Consider the following 23,439-nt stretch of genomic DNA (forward strand, 5'->3'; position numbering starts at 1 on the left):
AGAATCTTTTTCCCTTTTCCCCCGCAAATTCAATCTACAACTGTAGCCTGCTATTAATCGCATTCAGATCAACTCTTGCTCTCGGGGACTCTTTTCGCACAAAAGCCTAGTCAAACTTGCTGGCAAGACCTCTCCCACAATGGCGTCGCTCTTTACAGCACGGCGGAAACCGAAGCGCATTGCGCGGGATGAGGCAGATAACCAGCCAGACGATGGCGACGAAGGTACGTTGACGTCGACGACGATCCGCCCTCACATGTCTCCTGCATGTTTTACCAGATCTGACGCTTCTTCTCCAACGATTTAGTGTGTGTGTGATCGTTCCCCGCTGACGGCGAGTTATGTAGACACCGGCCCCGTGGTAAGACGACCGACGCACAGCGCGCCGCGCACGAAGTCCAAACTACGAGTATCGTTCAACCCGGGTGAGGAGGACGGGCCAGGAAGAGGAGAAGCCGCGACTTCTGGCGCGGTACAACAAAGCAAATCGGCGACGAGACTGGGTCTGTCCAGCGCAGCGCAGGACATCATCAGCCGACGAGAGCACGAGGACAGAGATGGCGAGGGCCAGAACCACGACAGACCGAAATACAACAAGGCCTACCTCGACGAACTGCGCAACTCGACGCCCTCGACGCCGGACCTGTCGTCCCGGGACAGCCCCTCGCGGGAGCTGGTCGAGCCGTCGACGAATCTCGAACTCGACCTCGAAAGCAAATTTGGCAAGACGGCGGCTCTGTCCTCCACGACATCCCCCCACATCCCCAGCGCCGCCGAAATCAAGGAGAAGAAGGAACGGCGGGCGCGCCTGGCGAAGGAGCAGGCGGCAGAAAGGTCGGAGGACTTCATCCCGCTGGAGGCCTACGACTCGGACGGCGAATTCAAACCCCGCCGCATGCAGGTCTCATCTTACCTCGCACCGCCGCGGGAGAAGGAAACGCGCCTGGTCCGCGAGGATGAGGACATCGCCGAGGGATTCGACGACTTCGTCGAGGACAGCGGGCGGGTCACACTGTCCAAGAAGGGGCTCCGAGAACAGAGCCGCCGGGAGAAGGAGGCGATCCGGAACCTCATCAACGAAGCCGAGGGCGCGAGTCCCGACAACTCGGTCGACGGGGACGGCGGGTCTGCCTCCGACTCGGACTACGAGCGGCGACAAGAGTACGAGCTGGCCCAGACGCACCACGGCATGGACGGGCTCTCCTCGCACGCCACCCACAAGCGGCAACTGAACCGTCCGCGCCAGCCGCGCGAGACCACGCCCATCCCCAAACTCAGTGTCGGGCTGACGCGCCTGCGCGACATGGTCTCGGCCCTGGAGTACGAGAGGGCGAAGATCGCGAAACGCAAGGCCGACATCGAGCGGGAGAAGACAGAGATTAAGCAGAGCCAGGAGCACATCCAGCGCAGCCTCGAGGAGGCAGGCCAGGAGCTGGAGAGAGTCCAGAGGGAACACGCAGAGAGAGTCAACGGGGCAAAGCCCGGAACGCCCACGGGGACAGACGGCAATCCAGAATCCTTGCACGCCGCGCCTACTGGCGTCGAAAGAGGGTTGGAGTCTTTTGGAGACCACCGCCCTTGATCTGTAGTGTACAACATAATGTCACCGCCTCCGAGATATAAGACACATCATATGTGGCGGTAGGACCACCACTCGATAACGGCTGACCCAAAACTGCGTGGACAGGAATAGACACAACTTTGACGGTCATCATAACGAACGGTCAGCACGTGGAGAGAATTCATAGGGCAATACGAGTAGAAAAAAGCCACTCTGCCCCTATTAAGTCATGCTCATATGGCCAGGTCTCTCTATTTGTATTCGACTTTTCTCATTTTTCTTTTCTGCTACTTTGGTTTTCAGCTCTGTTTGTCTCGCTCATGTCGATTAATTGGCATTTTCTAGAGGAGCCATGCAGCTCTCATAGAATGTGCAACCGGCCAAGAGGGTGAATGGCATAGGATGTTGTCTCTTTGCTGGGCAATTGCTTATCCACCTCTCAGACGATCCTCGGAGCCAAAGCTCAAGGTCCATTCTTCCGAACCTGCATTGCCGGTCTTCGACGCTCCTCCGTCCCAGCTCATGGCATTGCAAAAAGTCGATTGTGGAATCCAACAAGCCCAGTCTCGGGCCGCAAATGTGTAACCCTTGGAGACAAGAAAGACACATGTGCAGAATCAGCCGTTCCCTCCGTCGCTCACTTCCGGTAACTCATTTTCACAGCTCGCAACGGTCTCTGCAGTAGTTGCTGGTCGTCTTCATCCTTGCCGACCCGCATGATGTCGTCGTATCAAAGTCACATCATCCTCTCGGCCAATCACGCGCCTTCCGACATGTGCAAACCAGGCGCCGACATATTGCGAGCGCGAGGGAGGCGCCTCGTTCAACCCCAGCACATTACGCGAGGCGGCTGCCAGGACGAAAGCTGGTAAACAGTCGCGCATAGGTCCATCAGGAACAAATCTAGAGAGCGGAGAAGACAAAGAGCTGAAAGAAATTGTCAGTATCGATAGGAACAGCCATGATAGAAACGGGAGACTTACGTTGTTCGTCGCGGCAATAGCAATGCTGTCTTCGAACGGATGCCAACTCATATGCAGAATCTTTTTGTTAAAATCGATCTGGTCGGCGTCTGTCTCCTTTCTCATTCTGCTTCCTTGACCTGCAGCGGCAGGGCTGCCTGCTCTTGAACCACCTTTCTTGGCGCCATTAGGGCTGGCCGAATTGATGGGAGTCGGCACTCCAACTTTCTTAGCCTTGAAGGCCGATTTGTCTGCCTGCAAGACCACTTCCGTCTCTTGTTCAGGGTCTGATGGATATATCATGAAGTTATTGTTGTAGCTCCCTGTCATGACATTGCTTCCATCGCCGCTGAAAACCACCTCGAATTTGTCGAAGATGCTGTCGTTCTCATAGGTGTCGCACAAACGGGGCCTCAAATGCTCGTGAATGGGTATGGTCTTGACGGGCTGTCTCTCCATGTTCACGTCCCAGATCTTGACCGTCAAATAGTCTCTTGATAGAATGTACCTGCCATCGTGTGAGAAGCGAACATCGGAAATGGAAGAGATGATCTCGGAAAAGAAGGATCGCGAGGAAGGGTCTTCTTCTTGCTCGAATTCTGCCACAGTATTAGCATGTGACTACAACGGAGAAATAGAAGATATTCACGTTTAGCATGGTGGTCACACAGAGCACTCTCACGCATATCGGCCAACTTGATGGTCCCCTTGGAGCTGGCATACATGAACCAATTGCAACTGTGGGGGTGGAATTCGGCAGCAGTGATGACTTCGGTGAGTTCCTCCATATTCGCAGGCTTGATATCGACAATATTGAAACTCTGGTCTTGGATGTTGAGATTCCACAAGTTGATGCGAAGATCATCGCTGCTGATGAAGGTCTCGCCATCGCTGTTGACGGAGATGCTGTTGATGTGATAAGCGTGTGCGTTAGCGTACGTGCGTCGAGGGACTGCGGCCACGACGGTATCATGGTGAGTCATTCGAGGCAGCTTCAACTGGGAGGCATCCTTGAAATGGATGTGATTCTGACGAGGTGCCCCTCCACCACCGGGGCCAGCAGGGGTGAGGTCTTGGGAGAGGTTGTTCTCGGCGACGACTTTGAGGGATTTCTCAAAGACCTTCCAGAGCTTGATAGTCTTATCGTTTGTGGAGAGAAGATAGTGTGAAGCATTCTGACGTCGGCACCATTTGATCTTGTTGATCTTTTCTTCTATCTCGAGAGATTTGAGGTAGTCAAATTCAGGTTCGTGGGACTGGAATTCTGTATGGAACTTGTACTCGCATGTCTTCTTCTATTCCAAAAAGGTCAGTAGTTGGCACAGTGCATCGGCGTGCGAAGCACTAACAGTCTCATTTCGTTCAAAAAGGACGACGCGACCACCTTTGTCTCCGGTTGCAAGATAATTCCCAGTGTGGTCAAATTCGACGGTTGAGATGATATCAGCCTCTGTTATGTCTTCGACATCTCCTTTATCGCCAAAACATTGGGTGAACTTCCATGTGGGAGTTCCGGGTTCGGTTTCGACCATCTTTCATCACAGGGTGCGCTGCAGGTCCAGAACGTCCGGCAGCACGCACACAGCAGTAGCACCCTAGATCGACCTGAAGAATTTACCGCTGACGGTGCATGGAGCAGTCGCGCTCGACTCGAGGGTGGTGGACTTGGAGAATGGGCGCGGGCGCGGTGACGGGCGCTGTTAGTCTAGGGAGTGAAGTGACGTGACAAGGTTGGGCTGCAGTTGAAATGGGATGGGTTTGACAGTTTTGTAAGCGATGCGGCTCAGGCAACAAAGCGGTGATGATTCAAGTGACAGGACGATGGGAATGAGACGGAGAATGTCTCGTGACGGACGGACGAGGGAGATGCAGGAAAGAATGAAGGATATCGGATGTCAGCAGGGGGATGGTTACGACTGCGGTTGTATGTCAGTAGTCCTGATCGTGGGGGAGTGAAGGGCAGTGATGCAGCTGCGAGGATCCAAAGCAAGGTCGCAGGTACCAAGAGAGCAGGTTAGCCGCATGAGGGCGGATGGCTGGGCGGCTAGGCGGCGAGGCGCGGGTCGGTGACGATGATGAATGATGTCGAGGGCCACCTGGGAGGCAACCAGAAGCTCCTGGAGGCGCCTGAGGGGCGTCTTCTTAACTAAAGGCAGCTGCTGGAGGCCCCTCACTACTCGACAGTAGTCGTCCAGTAGTTCCCCGTAGTAATTGCCACATGCACACACCCGTACTTCCTCCGTCCAGGCATTGGTCTTGGCGATAATTGCTCCTTCAGCCTCGCGAACCTCGGATCAATCATTATCCACTTCGCCCTTCTCGTGCATGGCTTCCTTGTACCCAGTACATATATACTCGCCGGTGTTCTCCATGGTCGGTCAATCGATTACCTCGTGCTGCAAATTTCGGTAGCGTTGCCGCTTTCTAAGCCTCACCCTCCCGTCTGGGTATTGATCACCATGCGAATCCGCCTGCAGGGCGCCGGGAAGGGACTGGCAAAGCTTGGCGGTCGAGCTCGTCAACCGACTGAAAGACTCAAGAGTATATTGCCAGGACGGGCTCCCATCGGGACAGGCGCCTTATCTGCGCCCGAGGTCAGAGCAAGGAATTCGCGGCTGAAAAGCCTTGTCAATGATCTGGAAGAATCCTCGGCGTCCAACACCAATCCAACGGGGGCAGGTTTAAATGAGGTGCTTGACAGTGTTGGAGCTTCAAGACAGGGGTCTCTACCGTCCAAAGGCTGGTCCAGAGGTGAAAAGCTCAAGGAGGGAATACTCGTGGACAATGGCATCCCCCTCGTCTCTCCAATTCTGGCCCGCGATGCTTGCAAGTGCCCTGAATGCATCGATCCTTCGGACCGACAACGGAATTTCTCATACGCAGACATTCCCACGGACATTGGCTTCAGCAGAATAACCCCCGTCGAGAATTCCGGCGAAACCATTGTGAGCTGGCGCAACGACGCCCCGCCTCACTCGGCAGGGAAATCAACAATCTTCGACAAGGAGGCCATCTCGTCCTTGAGGAAGCCGTTCCGCAACCCACACTGGTATCTGTACAGTTTGGCACAGAAGCTGTGGGACGCCGAGTCGTTCACTCGCGACTCCAACCGGTTCGACTTCAACGAGTACATGAGCAACGACGACGCACTGGGCGAAGCTCTTCACCTGCTGTGGCGGGACGGCCTCGTCTTCGTTGACGGCGTGCCCGAGTCAGAGGGCTCCGTTTCGCAAATCGTCACCCGCATCGGTCCGCTCATGAACACCTTCTACGGCCCAACCTGGGACGTGCGATCGGTCCCCGACGCCAAAAACGTCGCCTACACGGCCAAATATCTCGGCTTCCACATGGACCTGCTGTACATGCGGGAGCCGCCGGCCTTCCAGTTCCTGCACTGCATCCACAACGAAAGCGTCGGGGGCGAGTCTCGGTTCGCCGACACATTCAAGGCCGTCGACGTGCTCTACTCGCAAGATCCAGGCAAAGTCCGCGACCTGATGACCTACCCCGTGCGCTACGAGTACGACAACGACGGCTACTTCTACTCGGACCTGAAGCCCACGATCCTCAAGCGTCAAGAACTCAACGTCCCCAACCGCCCGACCCATAACGCCCACCACCCGTACGTCATGTCCGACATTGGGCGTGTGTACTGGTCACCCCCCTTCGTGGGCAACATCCACCCGAAGCTGGAACACCACGAGCTCGTGCGTTTCGTCTCCGCGAGCAACGCCTTCTCCTCGATCCTCGAGCGGCCGGAGATGGTGGTCGAGGAGAAGATGGACAGCGGCACGTGCGTCATCTTCGACAACCTCCGCGTCGTGCACGCCCGCAACGCCTTCGACCTCAACTCCGGCCGCAGGTGGCTGAGAGGCGCCTACCTCGGCCGGCAGGACTTTGTGAGCAAGGCCTCGTCCATGATCGACAGAATGCCGGCGAACATCAGGTTCTACACGCTGGACGGGCAGGAGCCGTGAGGATGGTGGTCCCGGGAGTTTTGACGACGCCTGATCTTGTGGGCTGTGACGCATCCCCTTACGAATACTCCCAAGTCTTCTAGCTGGAAGTTAACACGCTGCGCTCGCTCCGAGACGGACTCTATTGCCACACGGCCACTGCCCCCATGGCCAGGAACCCGAGATACCCAATGCAACTCCCCTGAGATAGAGAGACGCTGGTCAAGAAAAGGCCATGCGAAGAGAATCATATCATTGTACGCGGCCCCGTGAGATAACAAGTTCCGTCCACTTAATGTCGCCACGTTCCATCATGTTGCATAGACTTGACCTCGTCCCATCTCTCCAGGAAGTAAGTGGCTGGTCGAAAAGTCTCAGGGTAAGTGTCAAGAGAAATAGGCCGTCAAGCGCGACGAAACGAGGATACTCCATGGGGAGTCAACGGTCTCGAAACAGAAAGGACAAACGGCCCAGGCTTATTGACAAAATGGGAAGGACATTCATTGCATATCTAAACTTCTGGTTTTCCCAGCCCTCACATTATAAACAAGCAGCAGAATAACGACAGATTTGAGGAAAACAAAACTCGTTTTGTTTCCCACAACCCCCCTATACACCTCGGACTAAGGCAATTTGTTTTATTTTTTATGCTTCTTTCTCATTGTATTGTCGTGCGCGCCCGATACGGCATCAAAGGGTCGCTTTGGGAGCGTTGATACATCCCAGCTGCTTCAACTGGGGCCCGGCCATTGCGACTTCGACTGCGAATGGTCGCTTCATGCGGTGGCTGTCGCCCTGTAGGGCTTGAAGAAGTCCGGGTCGGCTTCTAGCTCTTCGCGAACCTAGACACATATCACAATCAGCACCGTTTGAAACCCGACAGCCGCGCATAAGACTCCAGGGATCGAAACAGAGCGAGGAGAAGGAGGACTAAAAGCGTACAATATCGAGACCACCGACAAGTTCCCCATCAGTATAAAGTTGCGGGAAAGTAGGCCAGTCGGAGAACACCTTGAGGCCCTCACGCACGTCGTTGTCGGCCAGGATGTTGAAAAATCTATTGCGCACGCGGCGATTAGTGTCCGTCTGGGTTCCAAATCGGACCAGTTGGGGTAGTGGTGAATGTAGCATACCCATATTTCACTTGGTTCTCGCGCAGAATGCTGACGAGCTGTCGGCTAAACCCGCACTGCGGCGCACTGGGGGTTCCTTTCATGAAGAGCATGACCGGCCTAGTTGCGCAACACTGTCAGTTGAACTTCCCTGAGACGGACGACATCTTCGACGTGCAAGTACTTATTGCACTCGGTAGCACGATCCTGAGAGTGAAAAACTTACGCAGCTTTCACCAGCTTGGCCAGCCGGTCGTTCAACTCCTCTCTCGCCTCCAACCCTGACGAATAAGCCGGGGCGGTCTGCGGATCCGAAGCCTTGGGCGCGTAGGAGCTCAGGTCCTTCGTCGAAGCTGGCTGCTGTGAACTTCCATTTGTATGTGCTTGACTCTGCGGCTCCGCCTTCAGCGGGGGCGGCACATGGGCGCTGCCATTGCCGTTGGCATTCGTCGCACTGGAGCCAGCGCCAGCATGTTTCTCCACCGCGGCTCTCAGTTTGCTGGCGTCGCTCCCACTCACCGTCTCCAGCGTCTTCCCGTCTCGCTGGATGACCAGGTAGGGCACCGCAGTCACATCGTATAGTTCCGAGACGTCGGGCAGTTCTTCGGCATTTATGGAGAGGAAGGAAAGATCGGAGCTGCGGGAGGAAGGGTAGGTCGAGGCGAGCGCGGAGAGGATGGTGTTCGTCTGTGCGCAGGGTGCCGCCCAGGGAGTGTGGAAGTAGATTACGTGCAAGTGCGAGGAGGGGGAAGAGGATATGAGTTGGTTGAAAGCGGCTTCGGAGGGGATTTCTTGCAGGGTCAAGGTCGCCATGGTTCAAATTTGCGGAGCCAGAACGCCCAGTGGGAAGATGCAGGAGTGTACAGTAGACGGATGGGAAAATTATCAGGGAGAGAAAAGCAATCCGTGGCCAAAAAATGGATTTGCGACAAATCTGAAGTTGAGTAATTGTCAAAAATGCGTGATGGTGATTTGTATTTTACTGTATCGATGACGCCACACCTGGCGTTATCGGCCAGGCCAGCCTTGTGCCACCCCAAGACGCCCCTCAGGCTGCCCATGCACCTACAATCCTGGTAAGGACACCCATCAGGACAGGTGCTTCATCGCATGTGAGTAAACGATAGATCATTATATGCTACCTCGGTAAGCAGGTAGTCTGGGTAGAATAAGATATGAAACTAGTGTACACAATGTCGTCGTCCAGCTCTGCTCTCCCTCCCCGCCAGCTACAAGGCATTTTGTGGCTGCTTGTCATGATCAAGGGTTTTGTGCTGTCCTCGCGGAGAGTCCTCTGGCAATCGCAAGCCTTTGGTCACGGCATACCAATCCCCATCTCCCTCAGCCATGACACAGCTGAAATGCTCGCCGCAGACTGCATGAAGAAATGATCCATAGCTTCGGCTTCGCCCTGGTCAACCGCGCAGTCGTAAATGTGCCAGAACAACGGCAAGTCCATCCTGTTGACTTGTTTGCACATCTTCAAAATATACTTGGTAGCAGCGTTGGCGTCGTTGCCCCCGTTATAGTCCTCAAAGTGGGGCTTCATGGGTGAGATTGCAACACGTTTCCTGAAGGCTGCCGCGTTGGTAAGGACAAGCAAGATGATGCTTTTGGAGAAGTACTCGGATCGACAAATAACCTTGAGGTCCAGTAGTCTCTCCTGGAGCTCGTTCGACCTCTGTGCGTCATCGAGATATCGATCATAGCAAGTCAGATCGATGGCGAAGAGACAGAACTGGACATCTGCGAATTGCGAGATGATTTTCATGGCATATTTTTCGTCGAGTTCGATAATGCGCAGTGTGGACGAGTTCATGACAAGTTCCGTCTCTTTCATGGTGTCGATCGCTTCCGGAGCTCGGATGATATCCATGTTGCTAGGCGTGTAGTTGGCCTGGCAGATCCTTTCGATCGCGTTGAGATAGCTATACAAACATCAGCGACCATCGGGCTATTCAGAGTCGGGACAACGTACTAAGCAGTCTGTCCATGCTGCTGCATTCCCGAGAAAGCTTGTTGAACGTGCCAGTTGTTCCATATGTGTTTGACGGATCCCGCGAGTCCGACGGGCACTTTCCAATCGGACCCCCCTGATTCCGCAAAACCTCTGATGATGTCCGCGTGATCTCTGCTGACTTGACTGACGAGGCCGTTACCAATGTCCTTGACGTAATCTAGAACAGCCACAAGGGCCTTGATAGCAAGAGATGTAATTGATTGGCGATACTGTTCGACTTCTGAGTCTGAGTAGGGTCGGCCGTATCTTTGTCTCATATGCTTGACGATGGCAGATCTTCCATGTTTGTCTCCGACAGCAAGGATCTTGACCTCTTTGCTCAACTTGCGGGCATCTTGCTTGAGCTTCACATCAATCTTCGCTGAGTCGCGTGCAGTGCTTTTGAGCTGGAGGAGAGGGGTGTCAGAGAGCGCCCGCCGTTGACCTTTCTCCGCGGTGCGCTCTTCGGTCGGACTGGTGGCACGCCTGAGCATAGACCGAAAGGTATTCTGATAGACCTTATGCCGCAGAAGCAGTCCGTCGAAGTCGAATGTCTTTGACAGTTTCGTGGCCGTAGACAGACCGGTCCTGAAGGTGGCGAATGAAGCAGAATCGCGGAAACCGACGAGAGACGTGGCGTCGTCTTTGGCCTGGTTGAAGACTTCTCTGCTTTCACCCCTTTCGAGCAAACGTTTCTGGTCGGTCGGTGTCCGACTGTATTGGTTAATAGTGGGCTTGCAGAGGGAATCGATCATCTTACCATTGGAACGCGGTCAGGCACAGGTTCAAAGCATTGATTTGATGGTCCAGTCGGGTGAGACAGTCTTTGGTGGCCTGGTCCTCAAGAAGATAGAGGACTTTGCTGCCAACCCTCAGGAGCGCCTCGTCATCACTCCATTGGAATTTCGAGATCTGGTTGTCGATGTATTCGACGAGCAACTTGCAGTGAGTGACGGCGTCTCCGAGGTCCATCATCAGCTGGTAATGCTGAGAGTCCCCTGATAGGCATTCTGCCCAGTTCTGGACTTGTAGCAGGGCAGTCCGTACAGTCTGAAGATGGCCTGTCAAAAGACTAATATTGAGTTCCGCCTCTCGATACCTCTGGCGGAGTTGTGTCAGGGTCGCCACCGACTTGCCAATGACGGAGACGATGCTGGCAACACCAGCAACGACACTCAAGGTGCCACAAAAAGGCTCCATGGCTGGATGGCCAGCAGTATTTTGCTCTCGTGTGGAGGAAGAGTTTTTGTGCGACGCTCTCAAAGTGACGGGAACCCTCTTAAGAGGAAGCCAGGACGGGCACCAGAGATGTTCCAATGTTCTCTGTGTTGGCCAGCTTCTCCCGCGTCACATGGCACCCTGGTAGAACCCATGCATGGCTTCAGCAAGGGGGAAGTGCCAGCGAGCAGGACGGTTGGCTGCAAGCCAAGCTAAGGTCGGCTTGAATACACAGCCACTGGCTGAAATTGGGCAATGTGCCCCCCTAAGCGCGCGTTATCTTGCGTCAAGCCCCGGACTTTTGTTGCTGCTCAACGTGCTCGGCCCCAGATAAGAGTGGGTTGTAGTTGAGGGAAGGGGGGCTGGTCGTCTGGCTCTTCTCGCGTGGATTCGGAGCATGGAACCGAAATGGGTGAGCAAACATTCCACGCGCCAAAGGAATGTTCTTTGACAAAGTTCGAAACCTTCTCCTGACAAACCTTGCAGGCGCCTGCAAGCCACAGTCATTTTGCTGATCCTGGCCGGCGTGCCCACCTGGCACCGCGACTCCGTGTGCCATCCAGGGATGCTCCGTATTCAGACGATCACTGGCCCTCTCGTCGAGCTGCATGCGCCGGGCGCCAGAGAATGGAGTGGGATTCAGGGGCTTCTTGAGGCCAGGACGAAGACTGCATAAGAGGGCAGATAACAGTGGTGAAGGTGGTGATAGTCGTCGAAGGTGTGATTGTGACACCTAGTGGACGCCAAAGCCGGTGTGCTACTCTTGAAGCAGAAAGGGCGTCAATCGATCCTTTCCATACCAGGCAAGGCCGTCAACCCCGGCCAGGTACGAGACCACGTTGCAATTTCTGAAACACTTACAGATATAAGTCTCTGCAAGGGTACCTCGGAGGATCTAGATTGATTCGTCGGGTTCTGGAAGCGAGAGGCTGTCTGGCATATTGTCCCCTCCCACACCTCGAGCCCTTCAGCTGAGGTGATGGCATCGGCAAGACAGCATCCGTCACCAGCAGGGAAATGAACCTCAGCCTTAGTCGCACGTTGTGCCATGTTGTTGCAAGGATTCTCAGCCTACTACCTGTGGGGGGCCCTCTCCGCTTTCGCCAACTCTTCCATGCTAATTATGCTCGCGGTATGCATCATGGCTTTATGGATAGGCCCAGTGAAAGTTTCGGTCGCTTGGTGCTCGGACTTCTCGGGAGGCGGACGCAGGTTGTGCTTTGGCCATTGGGGGTCTTTGGTTCCAACGCGAACGGCGTGGATGCCTTTAGTGTCTTTGGAGTCTCTGATAAGGACAGAACAAATCCTCCCTCTTGGTAAGAGATGGCAAAGTAGTGTAGGACACTTGAACGACATCCAAACACAGGTCGACGGCACCGGCGAACAGGCCGTGCCCTCATGCCTTATCTTCAGCTTTGGTCACGAGAAGCTTTGCATCGCCTAACTAAGCCCGATCGCGGAAGTGGTCCGGGGCGTAGACTGACGCCTAGTAGGCCCATAGTGGAGCGTCTAGCGGGCACCGGGAGGGTGTCCGCCTAGCCTAGGGAGTGCGAAATCAAACTCACAAGTCCTCGTGCTTGGATTGCCTAGCCCATCCATCATCCTTACCTGGCAAACCGACATCCCACCATTCCCCCAAGCAGTCTGTAGGCTTGGATCGACACAGGCTTCAATACAATCACAAGGACTTAGACTGACTGGTGCGATACTACCCAATGCCTAAAGTGCCTAGAAAAGGTTGCAAGGCAGAATTCGGGGGGTGCTAGTTAAGTGCTAGCAGAACAGACGTTGAGCTCTCGAAGACTAGGTCATCGAGCATGCGGTTCCGCCTTGTCCTACACTGACGGAGAAAATAGACGATCCTGGGAGATCAAGGGACCAAGCCGACTGCTTCAAGGACAAGAGAGATAGCCTCTTCTAATCCAACAACGCAGGTCACTGGGTGCCGACTCACCGGCTTGAGGCTCTCCACAAAGCAGAGACGCCTCGCAGACCATCAGACCCGAGCGGTTGGACTTGAGACCAAGATTGGAGTCCCGCTCGGTTGCCTCAGACTACTGCTACTGCTCTGCGCAATCTTCAGTGCCCTGCCACTTTGCCTGCAAAGAACTTGCGGTGAACAGCCCTGCTGATCTTGTAGAACCACATGTAATTCAACAGCTGGAGCGTCACCGCCGCCAGGGCGTGGCTTGCCAGCAACCAAGCCGGAATCCTCGCCGAACCCGCGGGGATATCGTCCTCGCTTGCCATCCACGCCGACCAGAGGTCCATGTAGAACCACGCCTGGAGGTACGTGGCGTAGACGACCCTCAAGAGGAAGAAGGAAGCAAAGAGCGCGATCCCGTTGGCAATCTGGATCGCCGTGCCCTCCATTTCCAGAGACCGCAAAGTCGACTGGATGTCTAGGAAGATAGTGGAGTATTCGTACAAGAAGGACGGCGGTGAATAAGCCATGAACGCCGGTCTCTATTCTCGCTCCTCTTTGTTAGCAATCCATCCCCCTTCGCAAGACTGAAGTTGGGCTGGGCTGGAAAATGCCCTGCAAGGCACTTACATAGCCATTGGTCATGAGGAATGTCACAGCCACGGCGTGAGCAACCATCGGCCAGCCAAAGACGTCTCGATGCCGAACCATCATGATCAAGTGCCAGTAGAAATAGCCGTTGGCCACCGTGAGGACAACCGCGGCGGGCTCGGTATAGCCCCAGACCCGCTCCTGCCAATTCATCCGCTGTCTGTCCACGTCGAACAGGACGACTTGACTCGCGAAACCACATATCACAATGGCTTGGGTGAGAGACACGACGTTCTCGTCCCAGTCCAGTTTCTTCCTACCGCGCAGGTTGGGGTATACCTTTGGAAAGAATAGCGTCGACAACCGCGGTCCGATCGATAGGTAGATCAGGTGGTACGCCGAAAAGGTTACCAAGATCCCAGGGAGGTAGGTCGGCAGCAACGAGAGGTTTGCTTTATGGCATGCTGTTTCGAAGATGGTGAGCGTTTGGTGCGGTAGCAGGCCAGACTCGTCCATGTTTCCAGCGAAGTGGATGGGCCCGGGAAGGTCGATTCTCAGAATAGCGGCGATGCCGGCTGTCGGGGTACCTTTTCTTTCCCCTTCAGAAGAGTGCAATTTGGACTTTGATATCTGCCAGATACCAGCTGCCGGGACAAGTCAAAGACGGCGAGGTCATTCGATTTCACAATAGCGACCCAAAGTGCACGGCGCTGAAATACATCCATCCCTAGATTTTGGAAAGTCCCTCGTAAGCGAAACATCCGGCGCCGGGCGCTTACTGTGCCATAGTTGTACGTATTCCAGGCAGGACATCAGGGAAGGCTGCCAGTCTAAGCGAGCATGGCACTGCGAACATCAATTGACAGAGTTTTCGACCGTGAACAATAATACTCAGGACCAAACACGAAGCTCATTTACTTGGCTGAAAGGCTTCGAGTACTGCCGTCGCGAAACCTCCAGCTATCCATCCGTGCTATATCCGACTTTGGGCGACGCAACACCCTTCCAGAACTTGCAATGCAATGCTTTGTGCGACTTTGGCCTCGCCGTTATCCGACATCCGATCCAATTCCTCTTTGTGCAACATTTGAACAAGATTCAAACTCCAAGATGCAACTCCAATATGAGGCCCGGTTACAATAACGCTCACTTATGGGTGGATAAACAAGAATCAACTTTTAGATTTGCGGTCATGCCTCTCAATTGCAATCAATGCTGGAATTAAACAAATAGCACCTGCTGCCATGACAGCACCGACAAATATTTGTGCGTGAAGAAAGTCTCCAGAAGCGACGTTCGCGAGGGCTCCGGCAATCGGCGATCCAATGATAGATCCGACAGCGGCGGCACTCTAGATATTGATGGCAGTCAGCATTGGTACCGCCCAAGGGCACTTAGAAGGCTCATCCAAGCCCGAGATGAATTTGCGGGAAAAGGGGTGGGAGGTGGCTTACCCAGCTCATCCCCATCCTTGTGCCAATCACGCCCATATTTGGTGATATGACAGGATGTGGCATTGTGGAGGTCGGAGCCGTGACGAGGACTCCTGCGACAAATCCCCAAAGGACGCACCAAACAATAAATGCTGCCGAGCTGTGAATGGCGATCCAAGAGAATATAAGGACGGTACCCAGGACGGCGGCGAAGATGAGCGTGTAGACTGGCTTCACGCGCCGACCTAGAAGGTAGGGAAATGTGCGACCGAGGAATGATCCACCGTTCAAGATGGCGAGCATGTAGAATGCCATGTCTTCCGACGTATCCAACACCCAGCGTGCCCAAGAAACGATGAAGAAAAGGGGGATGTAGTAGGCCAGAAAGAGGAAGAACAGCGAGGTGGTCCACAAAAGGAAGATCGGCTCTCTTAGAGCTGTCAGGTCCCAGAGAGATCGTGCTTGACCTCCCCCCTCTTTCCTATGCCTGCCGAGAATGAGGCAGATAAGCACCGCGAAAGCCAGGTTGATGAAGCCAATGCAACGGACGGTCCAGCCATAGCCAATCTGTGGCTGCAATTGGCGAAACATGATGGGGAAGATGACACCTCCCACGCTCGAGCCTACCGCGGCAATCCCGATCGCGATGGGGCGTTTGGTTGTGAAGTAAGTCGAGATGAGCGCCAACGTCGGGACATAGGATAGACCGGCTCCCAAGCCGACACAAACGCCCTGCGCCAGAAAGACTTGGTAGTAGGACTTGGCCAGGCTGGTCATCATCATGCCGAACACGGTGAGGAAGCAACCGGCGAAGACGAGCGATCTGAGATAGCCGCGATCGAAGAGCGGGCCGCCAAACACCCCCGTGAAGACGACCAGGAAAGCCTGGACGCTACCGATCCACGATATTGCTGATGCGGACTCGTTGGCAAGGAGGTCTCGGATGAAGAAAGCCTGAAATGCGCCAAAGGTGCTCACGATGCCCCAGACATTGGCAAAGACCAGGAAACCCGCAAAGACCAGCAACCATGCTTCGAACCCTCCGTTGGGGGGTATAAAGCCATGCTGCTGGGAAAGTGCCTGCTGGGGAACGGGTTCCTCGACATCAGCAATTGGAGTTTGTGGTGTCTTCTCGGAGGAATCCCACGTATTCTCGCGGGTTATGGTCGCCAGGTCTTCGTCATTTTTGTCGGCTGGGTGAAGGCGCATGCTGAAGCTGAAGATTGTGTACTAGGTTGCGCTTCATCCGGCTCGTACGCTTGGTGGACAAAGTTAAGGGCTGGACCTTCTCCCAACGAAGGCATAACGTGGGAATTGGAAAAAAGTGAAAGTTGAAGGCTCTAGCTTCTACCCCAGACAATAGTCTGCCGCTCAGCGTGCCGGGTTCCCGGTGGCGTCGTTTGGAGGAATCATCGTTTTGCGGGCTTGCGGGCAAGGATGATGCGACCGAGGCCGCCGTCAATTGCTCCGCACGGCAGATTGGCAGAGTGGCAGCTATTATATTGTGTGTATGATGAAAGAGGAATAGCGACAGGGCACATTGCGAGGAAGGGGATGTCGCAATGCCGTGCCCACGCCCGTTCTCTTACCTAATGTATTCGCTGATCGCCGGTCTCAGTGCCGGCTGTATGGAACAACGCTCATTGTGGCGGGCAAGCATCTTGATTGACTTGGTAGAGTAGATGTCGTCAATCTGAAGCGAAGTCCACCATGCCTTTATGGTGATGGATGTTTGGATAGGGAAACCAGCTGTCTAGGGCCTTTAGAAGCTTAGCATCAAACACCGTTAGCCCATAATCCCCGGAAACCTACGAGGCTGTGTCGGTATTGGCCCAACGGTTCACCGTATGGTTTGGTCTCTAGCCTGCTCGAGCTCCTAAATATTTTGAAAAAGAGACAGACAACGTACATGATTTTGCTGCTTTATTCTCACTGAGTAATTCTGGGGTAGAGTATGTTCCAACGGGGTCGGCCATTTGGCTAAGCTTCAGCAGTCGAACAAGCTCAGCCTTGCCTCCTCCATAACCCAAGCAAAGTCATAAATCTCTCGCCATTCGCCGGGGAAATGGCGCAATTGCAGATGACAAGACAAAACTTCGGGGTGAAAACACGGAAATGTTTCGGTCACAAGAATAGAGCGACCCATATAAGCCATGCATGGTAGGGGTGTCTGAGCAGAGTTTTACTCTAGTCTGGAGGTTCTCGTCAAGAACGGATCCTCCTGATTCCCCTGCAGCGCGAAAAACAAACAACCTGGGACGCAACCTGCGCCTTGAAGATCAGACAACGAGATTGAAACCCTTCAACATGTTCCGAACTCGGGTTGCTCCAGCGGCGAAACGCTGCCTCAGTGCCCGACAGACACAATCTGCTCTTCACCGCCCGCTGGTCAATTTCCGCCAGTTTTCCGGCTCGGCAAGTGTTCTTCAGAGCCTTCCGGTGCGAATCCACGGCCGAGGGACGGGCACCCTGCAAACGATCGATGTAGAGGGAAAGCCGTACAAGATTCAGACCGACACCTACCAGGTTCTGGGCGGAAACGATTCGGCGCCGTCACCTGTGTCCTACTCACTGGCCAGTCTAGGCTCGTGCACTCAAGTGACGGGGTCTGTGGTTGCCAAGGACCACAACATCAAGCTTGGTCAATGGGATGTTGCGGTAGAGGGCCTGTTGCCCACCGCAGTGCTGGTCAAAGGCGAGCAGGGAAACCCGAACTGGGAGAGGATCGTTTTGACGGTCAAAGTCCAAACCGACATCAAGGGAGGCAATGATGATCCGAAGTTCAGGCATTTCGTCGCTGAGGCAGAACGCCGGTGCCCAATCACCCAGCTCTTCATCCGCAGCGGAGTTGCATTCAGCAGCGAGTGGACAAACGTGCCCCTCTGACTTTCAGACTGGAAACTGGGGTAGAGAAGGCGTGAAGAAAAGAAATCACAATCGTGTACATGTAACCGGTTGGAGATTGTCATGGGAACCGATCTGGCATGACCGGTAAGAAAGAGGCATAGCATTACGAAGCGACTGCTGCTCGCCATTTGGGTTCCTGGATGGGTAGAGGCAAGAGAACTCCTCTTTCCAAGACAAATACATGCTGCCATGTCAGTGCAGACCTCTTCCAAGCCTCAAGCAAATGTCTATCCCTTGCAGCCTCGGAAGTCAGCTTCCCAGACTATCTATGCAGCTGCTACCAGAGTCATTTCCAACGTTTGACCTTGACAAAATCTCTGGACAGAACGTTTGGCTTCTGACCCAGGTCTTCTCCTCCATGTTTCCCGGCCATTGGGCTTCGTCCTTCGCATTCTTCCTCTCCGGCTGGATCTTGCGCCAGGAAGGCTCCTTCCAGCGGGGACTGCATACAAACTGCATCTCACATTACATCACCTCCCTTCTATTCACCATCAAGATGCGGCGGTGGCCGAGAGCTTTTGTCGCCGCAGGTGTTGAGCATGGTTGAGATGTAGCTTTGGGCTTGAGGACCTGCAAGAAGGCATTCCCTGGTTCCCGACAGGGTCCTCCTCAGGTACAAATACCCAGTCGCTTCTCTTAAGAACGATATCTGCGCCCTGCATATATGATCGAGTTTACGTTACGTTTAAGAGGACAAATATTCAACCCGCAGCGAGATCTCTCTCTATCTATCGAAAGTAGCCTACCTGTCCAGCCTCGCCACAACCCTGTGCCTCAAGGGGTTCTCAGCCTTGCACTCTCTAAGCCAACCACACGTCCTTGCGAAACCATCAGCACGATGCAACCACCCAAAAGGTCCGACCAGGAACTCGATTTCGAGCTCGATTTCCTGAGCTTGGAGGAGCATCGCACCATTCGCACACTTACCCAGATCCTCTATTGGACGCAGCCGCTGGCTGAAAGCGATGACGAGTTTATCGAGTTTCTTGGCCAGGTCTGTTCAGAGCCGGACCAGGCGCAACAGGACTCGCAACACAAGCTTCTGAACAACTTCTTGCGGTCTATCGACGGGGAGGGTTCCGAGGCTATTGCAGTATTGCCTGGCCGCTTCAAAGCGAGCGGACTTGCTCTCTTCGCTGCTGGGTCGCAGCGGCCGCTGAACGATCTTGTCTCTGTGGACAACCGGCAAGAAGGAGAAGGCGGTCTCAAGCCTGCCAACGCACCCCAGAATGGATCCAAGGGAACCATCGCTTCCAAAGAGGAGAGATGCAGAGTGGGATTTACGCGCTACGAAGTTCCTCCTGGCTTTGTGCACGACCCGCTTCCGTCCTTTTTCGACCTTCTACAGGAACGTGGCGGCGAAGTTCCCCCGGCCCTCACCCTCCAGCTAACCTTGGTGTTGTTGAAACATGGGCAGGCGCAGATCGGGAAAGAAGCGCGTCGTAAGTCCTATGAGGACTTCAGCCTTTTCATCACCTGTGTCGGGTTGAGCCGGCTCTGGGAGCGCTTCGACTTCGGGGCGACTTCTCGAAACTTTTACCAGATCATCCGTCTCCTCGACGAAGACGAACCAACGCCAGCCTCACTCACTGATGCCGTGAGAGATCTGAAATCTCCTCGAGCCCATGAGGAACGTTTTAGCGATGTTGCTCGTTTCACCGAGCCTATGAAGTCGGATTTCAAGGTCCTTTTGAAGAAGCTGAGACTCGTCAGCGGGTTCGACTACCGACAGTCTGGAAAGATCGAGTATGATACACCTCGCGTCTTTTACAGAGCTCTATCTAGCCTTTTGAAAAGACTCAGAGATACACTGAACTGTGCTAAGCTATATCAACCTAAAGGGGGGCAATCGACTTTTGATAGAGCGGCATTTGGTGATGCCATTTGTGCTCTAGAGGGCACCGTGCACCTCCTCTGGCGTTTTGTCGACCGCTTTCGAGAAGAGATCCACCTTACACTCAAGTGGGTAGCCGGTGAATGCAAGCTTAGGGATGGCGCTTGCCAGAGCTCAAAGGACAGGGTTGGAATGGCCGGCACCTATCTAGAGGGGGAGCATGTCATACCTCTGGAGGAAATCAAGATGAAATGGAACTGGCCCGGTGCATGTCTCCAGTGGCTCGAGCTCCTTGTTGCCCAGCAAGCTGCCACCCGAGATATCCATGTGTGGGCACCTTTTCGGACGCGCAAGTCGAAGTCGTTGAGGCAGTTGGTGCCTCAGGCCAAAATCCACACGATCCAGTTCAGGTCCGCGCCCTGGGATCGAGGTTCTCACGACATGAGTAACGTTCGACAAGAGCTGGAGCAAGAGAAGTGGCTTTTCAAGACCCATGGGATAGCTTTGATAGCGTGGCTGGAACACAACGGGCACACGGATCTGGATGCCGCGGAATTCAAAGGCTCCGTGCACTGTGAGACCACGCTGCTCACACTGCAAGCTCTCACGCTCCCAGGGGCCTTCAGAGGCTGGAACTGGGGTGTCCCTAGTCCCGAGAAGACATCACAATGCCTCAGGTCGCGCAACATCACCGTCCCGCCGCAAGTCATCACCAGCCTCCGAGCCAGCCGTGAGGTCCTGGGTCTCTCGAGGAGATGCTGCCAGGGATGTAGGGCCGTGTTCTATGCGATCCGAGACTTGCAGAACTTCAGGCGCAGGCTACCTCCACCGTCTTTCCACGGAGTTTGGCTCCCCATGGCCCTTCCGCCCTGGACGCCTCGGAATATTGGCCTGAAGCTTCTGGACCAGCTTGAACTCGAGATCCAGCATCGCGGCCGCCTGGCCTTTGACTTGTTACCGCTCGAGGAGCGGAAGGAGCTGAGCCGCTTGTTCGATCCAGACTACTGTCCAGAAGACCATGATCCGGACGATGAGCAGGACCATTATCACGAGTCGTTGAGCCCTTTGTACGATTCTTCAGACCCAGACTTGGAATCACCTCCGGAGGGACTTTGAAAGGCTCCATAAAGACCGTCGCAGCGCATTTCGTAGATGCGGAGAGGCGTCGACGTCGTAGAGAAGAGGTCATCCTTACACAGGACAGGACGGCGTCACTAGGATGGTAGATAGTGAGGACACACTGGTATCTGGTACAGAACCAAGCGTGCTCCAGAGCTCCAGGGTCACTTTGTATCACATGCGGTTCTCACAGTGCGTTCTCACAGTGTCCTCCGCTTGATAATCTGTAATTCGAGTCATCAGCTTTTGAGCGTGTATTTGTTTGTGTGTGTCTCTCTCTCTCACTCTGTTCCCTCTTGTCCATTTCCCAAGAAAAGACAGTCAAATAAGCAAGGAGGGTCAGGAAAGGAAATTGACTTGAGCAAAGTTATTTGGTGAGACCAAGCAGAGAAAAACAAAAATAAAAAACAGGTGCATTAGATCAGAGGCAACGGCGTCAGGATAGTACTGTACACACTGCCTGTGAGCACGAGGGGGAGCACACCACACCGATCTCGCCGTGTGTCTGTGTGATATCGGCGTCAATCTCAATCTCGCGTGTCTCTTCCCAAATACACACATGTGCTTGCGCTGTGCTGCAATGTCCCTGCGTGCCTCGTCGCCGCTCTCATAGTGGAACTTCATTCCCTCTCATGCACTCATCGTGTGTTTCATGAACCAACCACCTTGACCTCTTGGACGAATTGATCATTACCATACTGTAGGCGTAGGCCCACTGCATTCGATTCAAGGCCTCCTCATCCTGGAATAACCCATGATCAAAGAGCCCCCACGGCGCTGGAAAGAGCGCAAGATCTCAAGATCGTCGCAAGTATTTCTGGTTCAACGACAATGCCCCCATGGGGCGATGGGAAGTTAGGTCCTTGCTGGTCCGAACGATCCCTTGTTTCCGCTTGGCTGTAGCGTGTCGAGGGGTCTTTCTTTCAGATGCCCGCTTGTGCGCGCAACAGGACGACCACCATCATGGATGATCGCCAAGGAACAATGTCCCACCGACATTGTTGCAAAGGAGGCATTTCGCTTCAGCCAAGTCGAGGACTGTCCGAGGGATTATCAAACGATCGTCGAAGCCCCCAACAGCACCTCACTCAGCGAATCACCGCTTCCACTCTCCCCTGCCTCTCATGTACCCCTCGATTGACCTCCACACTTCCTCAACTGTCTCTCGATCCCTCCATCGTCTCGACATCCTCGTTTCTTGCTCAACATTTTGCCCGTGCGCTCTTTCGTCCCACCTCTCGACAGCAAACGTTTTGACGCTGGATCCCCACCCTTTGACCTCGGCTGGGATGGGTAAGCCCTTCTCCCCAACATAAATACCAAGGACGTGGCCAAATAACTCCTGCGGCTCCCGCCACTTGTAGCCTCGGAACTGCCAAATCTGACCGGTCGTAAAAACAGCAACGACCCGGGACCAGTAGTCGGGCTTGAAGTGCTCAGGGGAGTCGACTAGAATGAAACGGTATGGTTTTTCACCGAGAGAATGCATTGTGCGGGTGATGTGTAGGAGGTTGGCTGTGGTTTGGGTTGATAGTGTGGGATGATCTGGCGGTACATAAAGGCCAGTATCCAAAAAGGTTTTGATGTTGGACATGCGGAGCAAAGATGATGCTGACGGAGAAAGGAGGATGATCGGGTCGGATCGTTTCGAGGACACGGCTGAGGCAAGTGGTTTGGACGAGTTTGCAGCAGGCCGAGCGGCGAGTTGGGCTGGCTTCGCTGGAAGACCCCCAGGTCGTGCAGATGATGAAGGGACACCTTTTCGTCGTCCCAGGAAGGTTTCTGCGTGTTTGCGCACGTGTGAGAAGTCCTGTCAAACAGTTAGTAGGGCGAGCTGGCACGCTGAAAACAAGTCTCTTACAGTAGGCTTGATCCCTCGCAACACTGTATTGTGATCGCCCATCCGTCGTTCACCGTTGTAGATTGCCTGCAGCCTGGCATCGATCACCTTAACGGGTCTTCCACCAGCAGACTGCGTGACGCCGACTCCTGAGCCACTGACTGTAGGCACCGCCGCACCGCCAGCGACATCCGCAGCCCTGTTGACCGCATCTCCCAGGGCAGCTGCGCCCTCAATAGGCTTGATGTACTCCGACTCTTCCGACGCGCCTTCAAGCCAGGTGATCAAGTCCAAACGCTCGACGAAAATGAGGTTTCGCACTTTGTGGCCTTCAGGTAATTGGTTGTCGAGCTCTGCGGCGCGGGCAATGTACTCCGGCACAGGCACATCCTTCTGTTGCCAGGCAAAGAAGATGCTACGCAGATCAACCTGATCGGTGTCGGGATTCTGCGACGTGAATCGCGTCTTCGTATCTAAGGCGAGACATTGTGGGACAGGGTGTGTAAAGTAGAGGTGCGTCGCCTCGACCAACGATTCTGTTTGATTTGCTTCGGCGCTGGCAGGTTCTGAGGTCTTGGTGAGGACTGGGGCTTTAGAGGCCGCAATCGAGGATCTGAGCAGCTGCAGCGCATCTGTGGACGCCATCTCTTTCAGCTAGATCGACAGGGGTAGTTTGTTTTGTCTAGGTCGATACGGCATCGCCGTGCGCGACTGATGTTGTCGTGAAGGATTGCATGCAGGACCAGGCCTGTCACTCAATTCACACTTGATTATTTCCGAGAGTGGTTACCGTACCTCGTATGCCTCACCAGCCCGGTGGGGAACGGATTATTATTTCTCCGGAGTGCCCGACACCGCGCCTCGCCCCCCTTTTCCACGGCCTTCAGCCTGAGTGCTACGCATGCACATGCACGACGCAAGCCACCTCCATCGGAGCTGCCAAACTCCTGCTTTATTTGTGGTCAAATGGTTGCTAACAATAC

The 23,439-nt window shown here is 54.4% G+C and overlaps 10 protein-coding genes across 12 annotated transcripts; 4 read left to right on the forward strand and 6 right to left on the reverse strand.

Moving 5' to 3' along the window:
- Positions 1–47: 47 nt before the first annotated feature.
- Positions 48–1,827, forward strand: PV07_04259. 2 transcript variants are annotated; one of them, XM_016391046.1, is made up of 2 exons: positions 48–224; positions 308–1,827. In XM_016391046.1, the coding sequence occupies exons 1-2, from the start codon at positions 189–191 to the stop codon at positions 1,580–1,582; spliced, it is 1,311 nt and encodes a 436-aa protein (XP_016252948.1). In that variant the 5' UTR covers positions 48–188; the 3' UTR covers positions 1,583–1,827. The 2 variants fall into 2 exon arrangements, with proteins under 2 accessions (XP_016252948.1, XP_016252947.1); XM_016391045.1 differs by having other exon boundaries at positions 348–1,827.
- PV07_04260 (uncharacterized protein) lies at positions 1,760–4,604 on the reverse strand. Its single transcript, XM_016391047.1, has 4 exons — positions 3,873–4,604; positions 3,173–3,818; positions 2,545–3,122; positions 1,760–2,488 (listed from the first exon to the last, which is right to left on the reverse strand). Exons 1-4 carry the CDS (start codon positions 4,053–4,055, stop codon positions 2,465–2,467), a joined length of 1,431 nt encoding a protein of 476 aa, XP_016252949.1. The 5' UTR covers positions 4,056–4,604; the 3' UTR covers positions 1,760–2,464.
- A 243-nt stretch (positions 4,605–4,847) lies between these two features.
- On the forward strand, positions 4,848–7,054 carry PV07_04261 (uncharacterized protein). Its single transcript, XM_016391048.1, has one exon. It carries the CDS (start codon positions 4,983–4,985, stop codon positions 6,498–6,500), a length of 1,518 nt encoding a protein of 505 aa, XP_016252950.1. The 5' UTR covers positions 4,848–4,982; the 3' UTR covers positions 6,501–7,054.
- PV07_04262 (Grx4 family monothiol glutaredoxin) lies at positions 6,956–8,527 on the reverse strand. Its single transcript, XM_016391049.1, has 4 exons — positions 7,818–8,527; positions 7,613–7,711; positions 7,422–7,536; positions 6,956–7,321 (listed from the first exon to the last, which is right to left on the reverse strand). The coding sequence occupies exons 1-4, from the start codon at positions 8,402–8,404 to the stop codon at positions 7,256–7,258; spliced, it is 867 nt and encodes a 288-aa protein (XP_016252951.1). The 5' UTR covers positions 8,405–8,527; the 3' UTR covers positions 6,956–7,255.
- A 180-nt stretch (positions 8,528–8,707) lies between these two features.
- Positions 8,708–11,258, reverse strand: PV07_04263 (uncharacterized protein). Its single transcript, XM_016391050.1, has 3 exons — positions 10,351–11,258; positions 9,570–10,304; positions 8,708–9,519 (listed from the first exon to the last, which is right to left on the reverse strand). The coding sequence occupies exons 1-3, from the start codon at positions 10,788–10,790 to the stop codon at positions 8,907–8,909; spliced, it is 1,788 nt and encodes a 595-aa protein (XP_016252952.1). The 5' UTR covers positions 10,791–11,258; the 3' UTR covers positions 8,708–8,906.
- A 1,629-nt stretch (positions 11,259–12,887) lies between these two features.
- PV07_04264 (uncharacterized protein) lies at positions 12,888–13,839 on the reverse strand (the record flags this gene model as incomplete). The annotated part of the gene is made up of 2 exons (XM_016391051.1): positions 12,888–13,274; positions 13,363–13,839. 2 exons carry the CDS (start codon positions 13,837–13,839, stop codon positions 12,888–12,890), a joined length of 864 nt encoding a protein of 287 aa, XP_016252953.1.
- Positions 13,840–14,439: 600 nt separating this feature from the next.
- PV07_04265 (uncharacterized protein) lies at positions 14,440–16,237 on the reverse strand. The gene is made up of 2 exons (XM_016391052.1): positions 14,778–16,237; positions 14,440–14,674 (listed from the first exon to the last, which is right to left on the reverse strand). The coding sequence occupies exons 1-2, from the start codon at positions 15,963–15,965 to the stop codon at positions 14,495–14,497; spliced, it is 1,368 nt and encodes a 455-aa protein (XP_016252954.1). The 5' UTR covers positions 15,966–16,237; the 3' UTR covers positions 14,440–14,494.
- Positions 16,238–16,913: 676 nt separating this feature from the next.
- Positions 16,914–17,642, forward strand: PV07_04266 (uncharacterized protein; the record flags this gene model as incomplete). The annotated part of the gene is made up of 1 exon (XM_016391053.1): positions 16,914–17,642. The coding sequence occupies one exon, from the start codon at positions 16,914–16,916 to the stop codon at positions 17,640–17,642; it is 729 nt and encodes a 242-aa protein (XP_016252955.1).
- An 859-nt stretch (positions 17,643–18,501) lies between these two features.
- On the forward strand, positions 18,502–20,933 carry PV07_04267 (uncharacterized protein; the record flags this gene model as incomplete). Its single annotated transcript, XM_016391054.1, has 1 exon — positions 18,502–20,933. The coding sequence occupies one exon, from the start codon at positions 18,502–18,504 to the stop codon at positions 20,611–20,613; it is 2,112 nt and encodes a 703-aa protein (XP_016252956.1). The 3' UTR covers positions 20,614–20,933.
- Positions 19,390–23,216, reverse strand: PV07_04268. Of its 2 annotated transcripts, XM_016391056.1 has the most exons (3): positions 22,478–23,216; positions 20,902–22,426; positions 19,390–20,840 (listed from the first exon to the last, which is right to left on the reverse strand). In XM_016391056.1, exons 1-2 carry the CDS (start codon positions 23,099–23,101, stop codon positions 21,713–21,715), a joined length of 1,338 nt encoding a protein of 445 aa, XP_016252958.1. In that variant the 5' UTR covers positions 23,102–23,216; the 3' UTR covers positions 19,390–20,840; positions 20,902–21,712. The 2 variants fall into 2 exon arrangements, with proteins under 2 accessions (XP_016252958.1, XP_016252957.1); XM_016391055.1 differs by having other exon boundaries at positions 19,390–22,426.
- Positions 23,217–23,439: the final 223 nt, after the last annotated feature.

Source organism: Cladophialophora immunda (assembly GCF_000835495.1).
Source record: "Cladophialophora immunda strain CBS 83496 unplaced genomic scaffold supercont1.2, whole genome shotgun sequence".
Lineage (NCBI taxonomy): Eukaryota > Fungi > Ascomycota > Eurotiomycetes > Chaetothyriales > Herpotrichiellaceae > Cladophialophora > Cladophialophora immunda.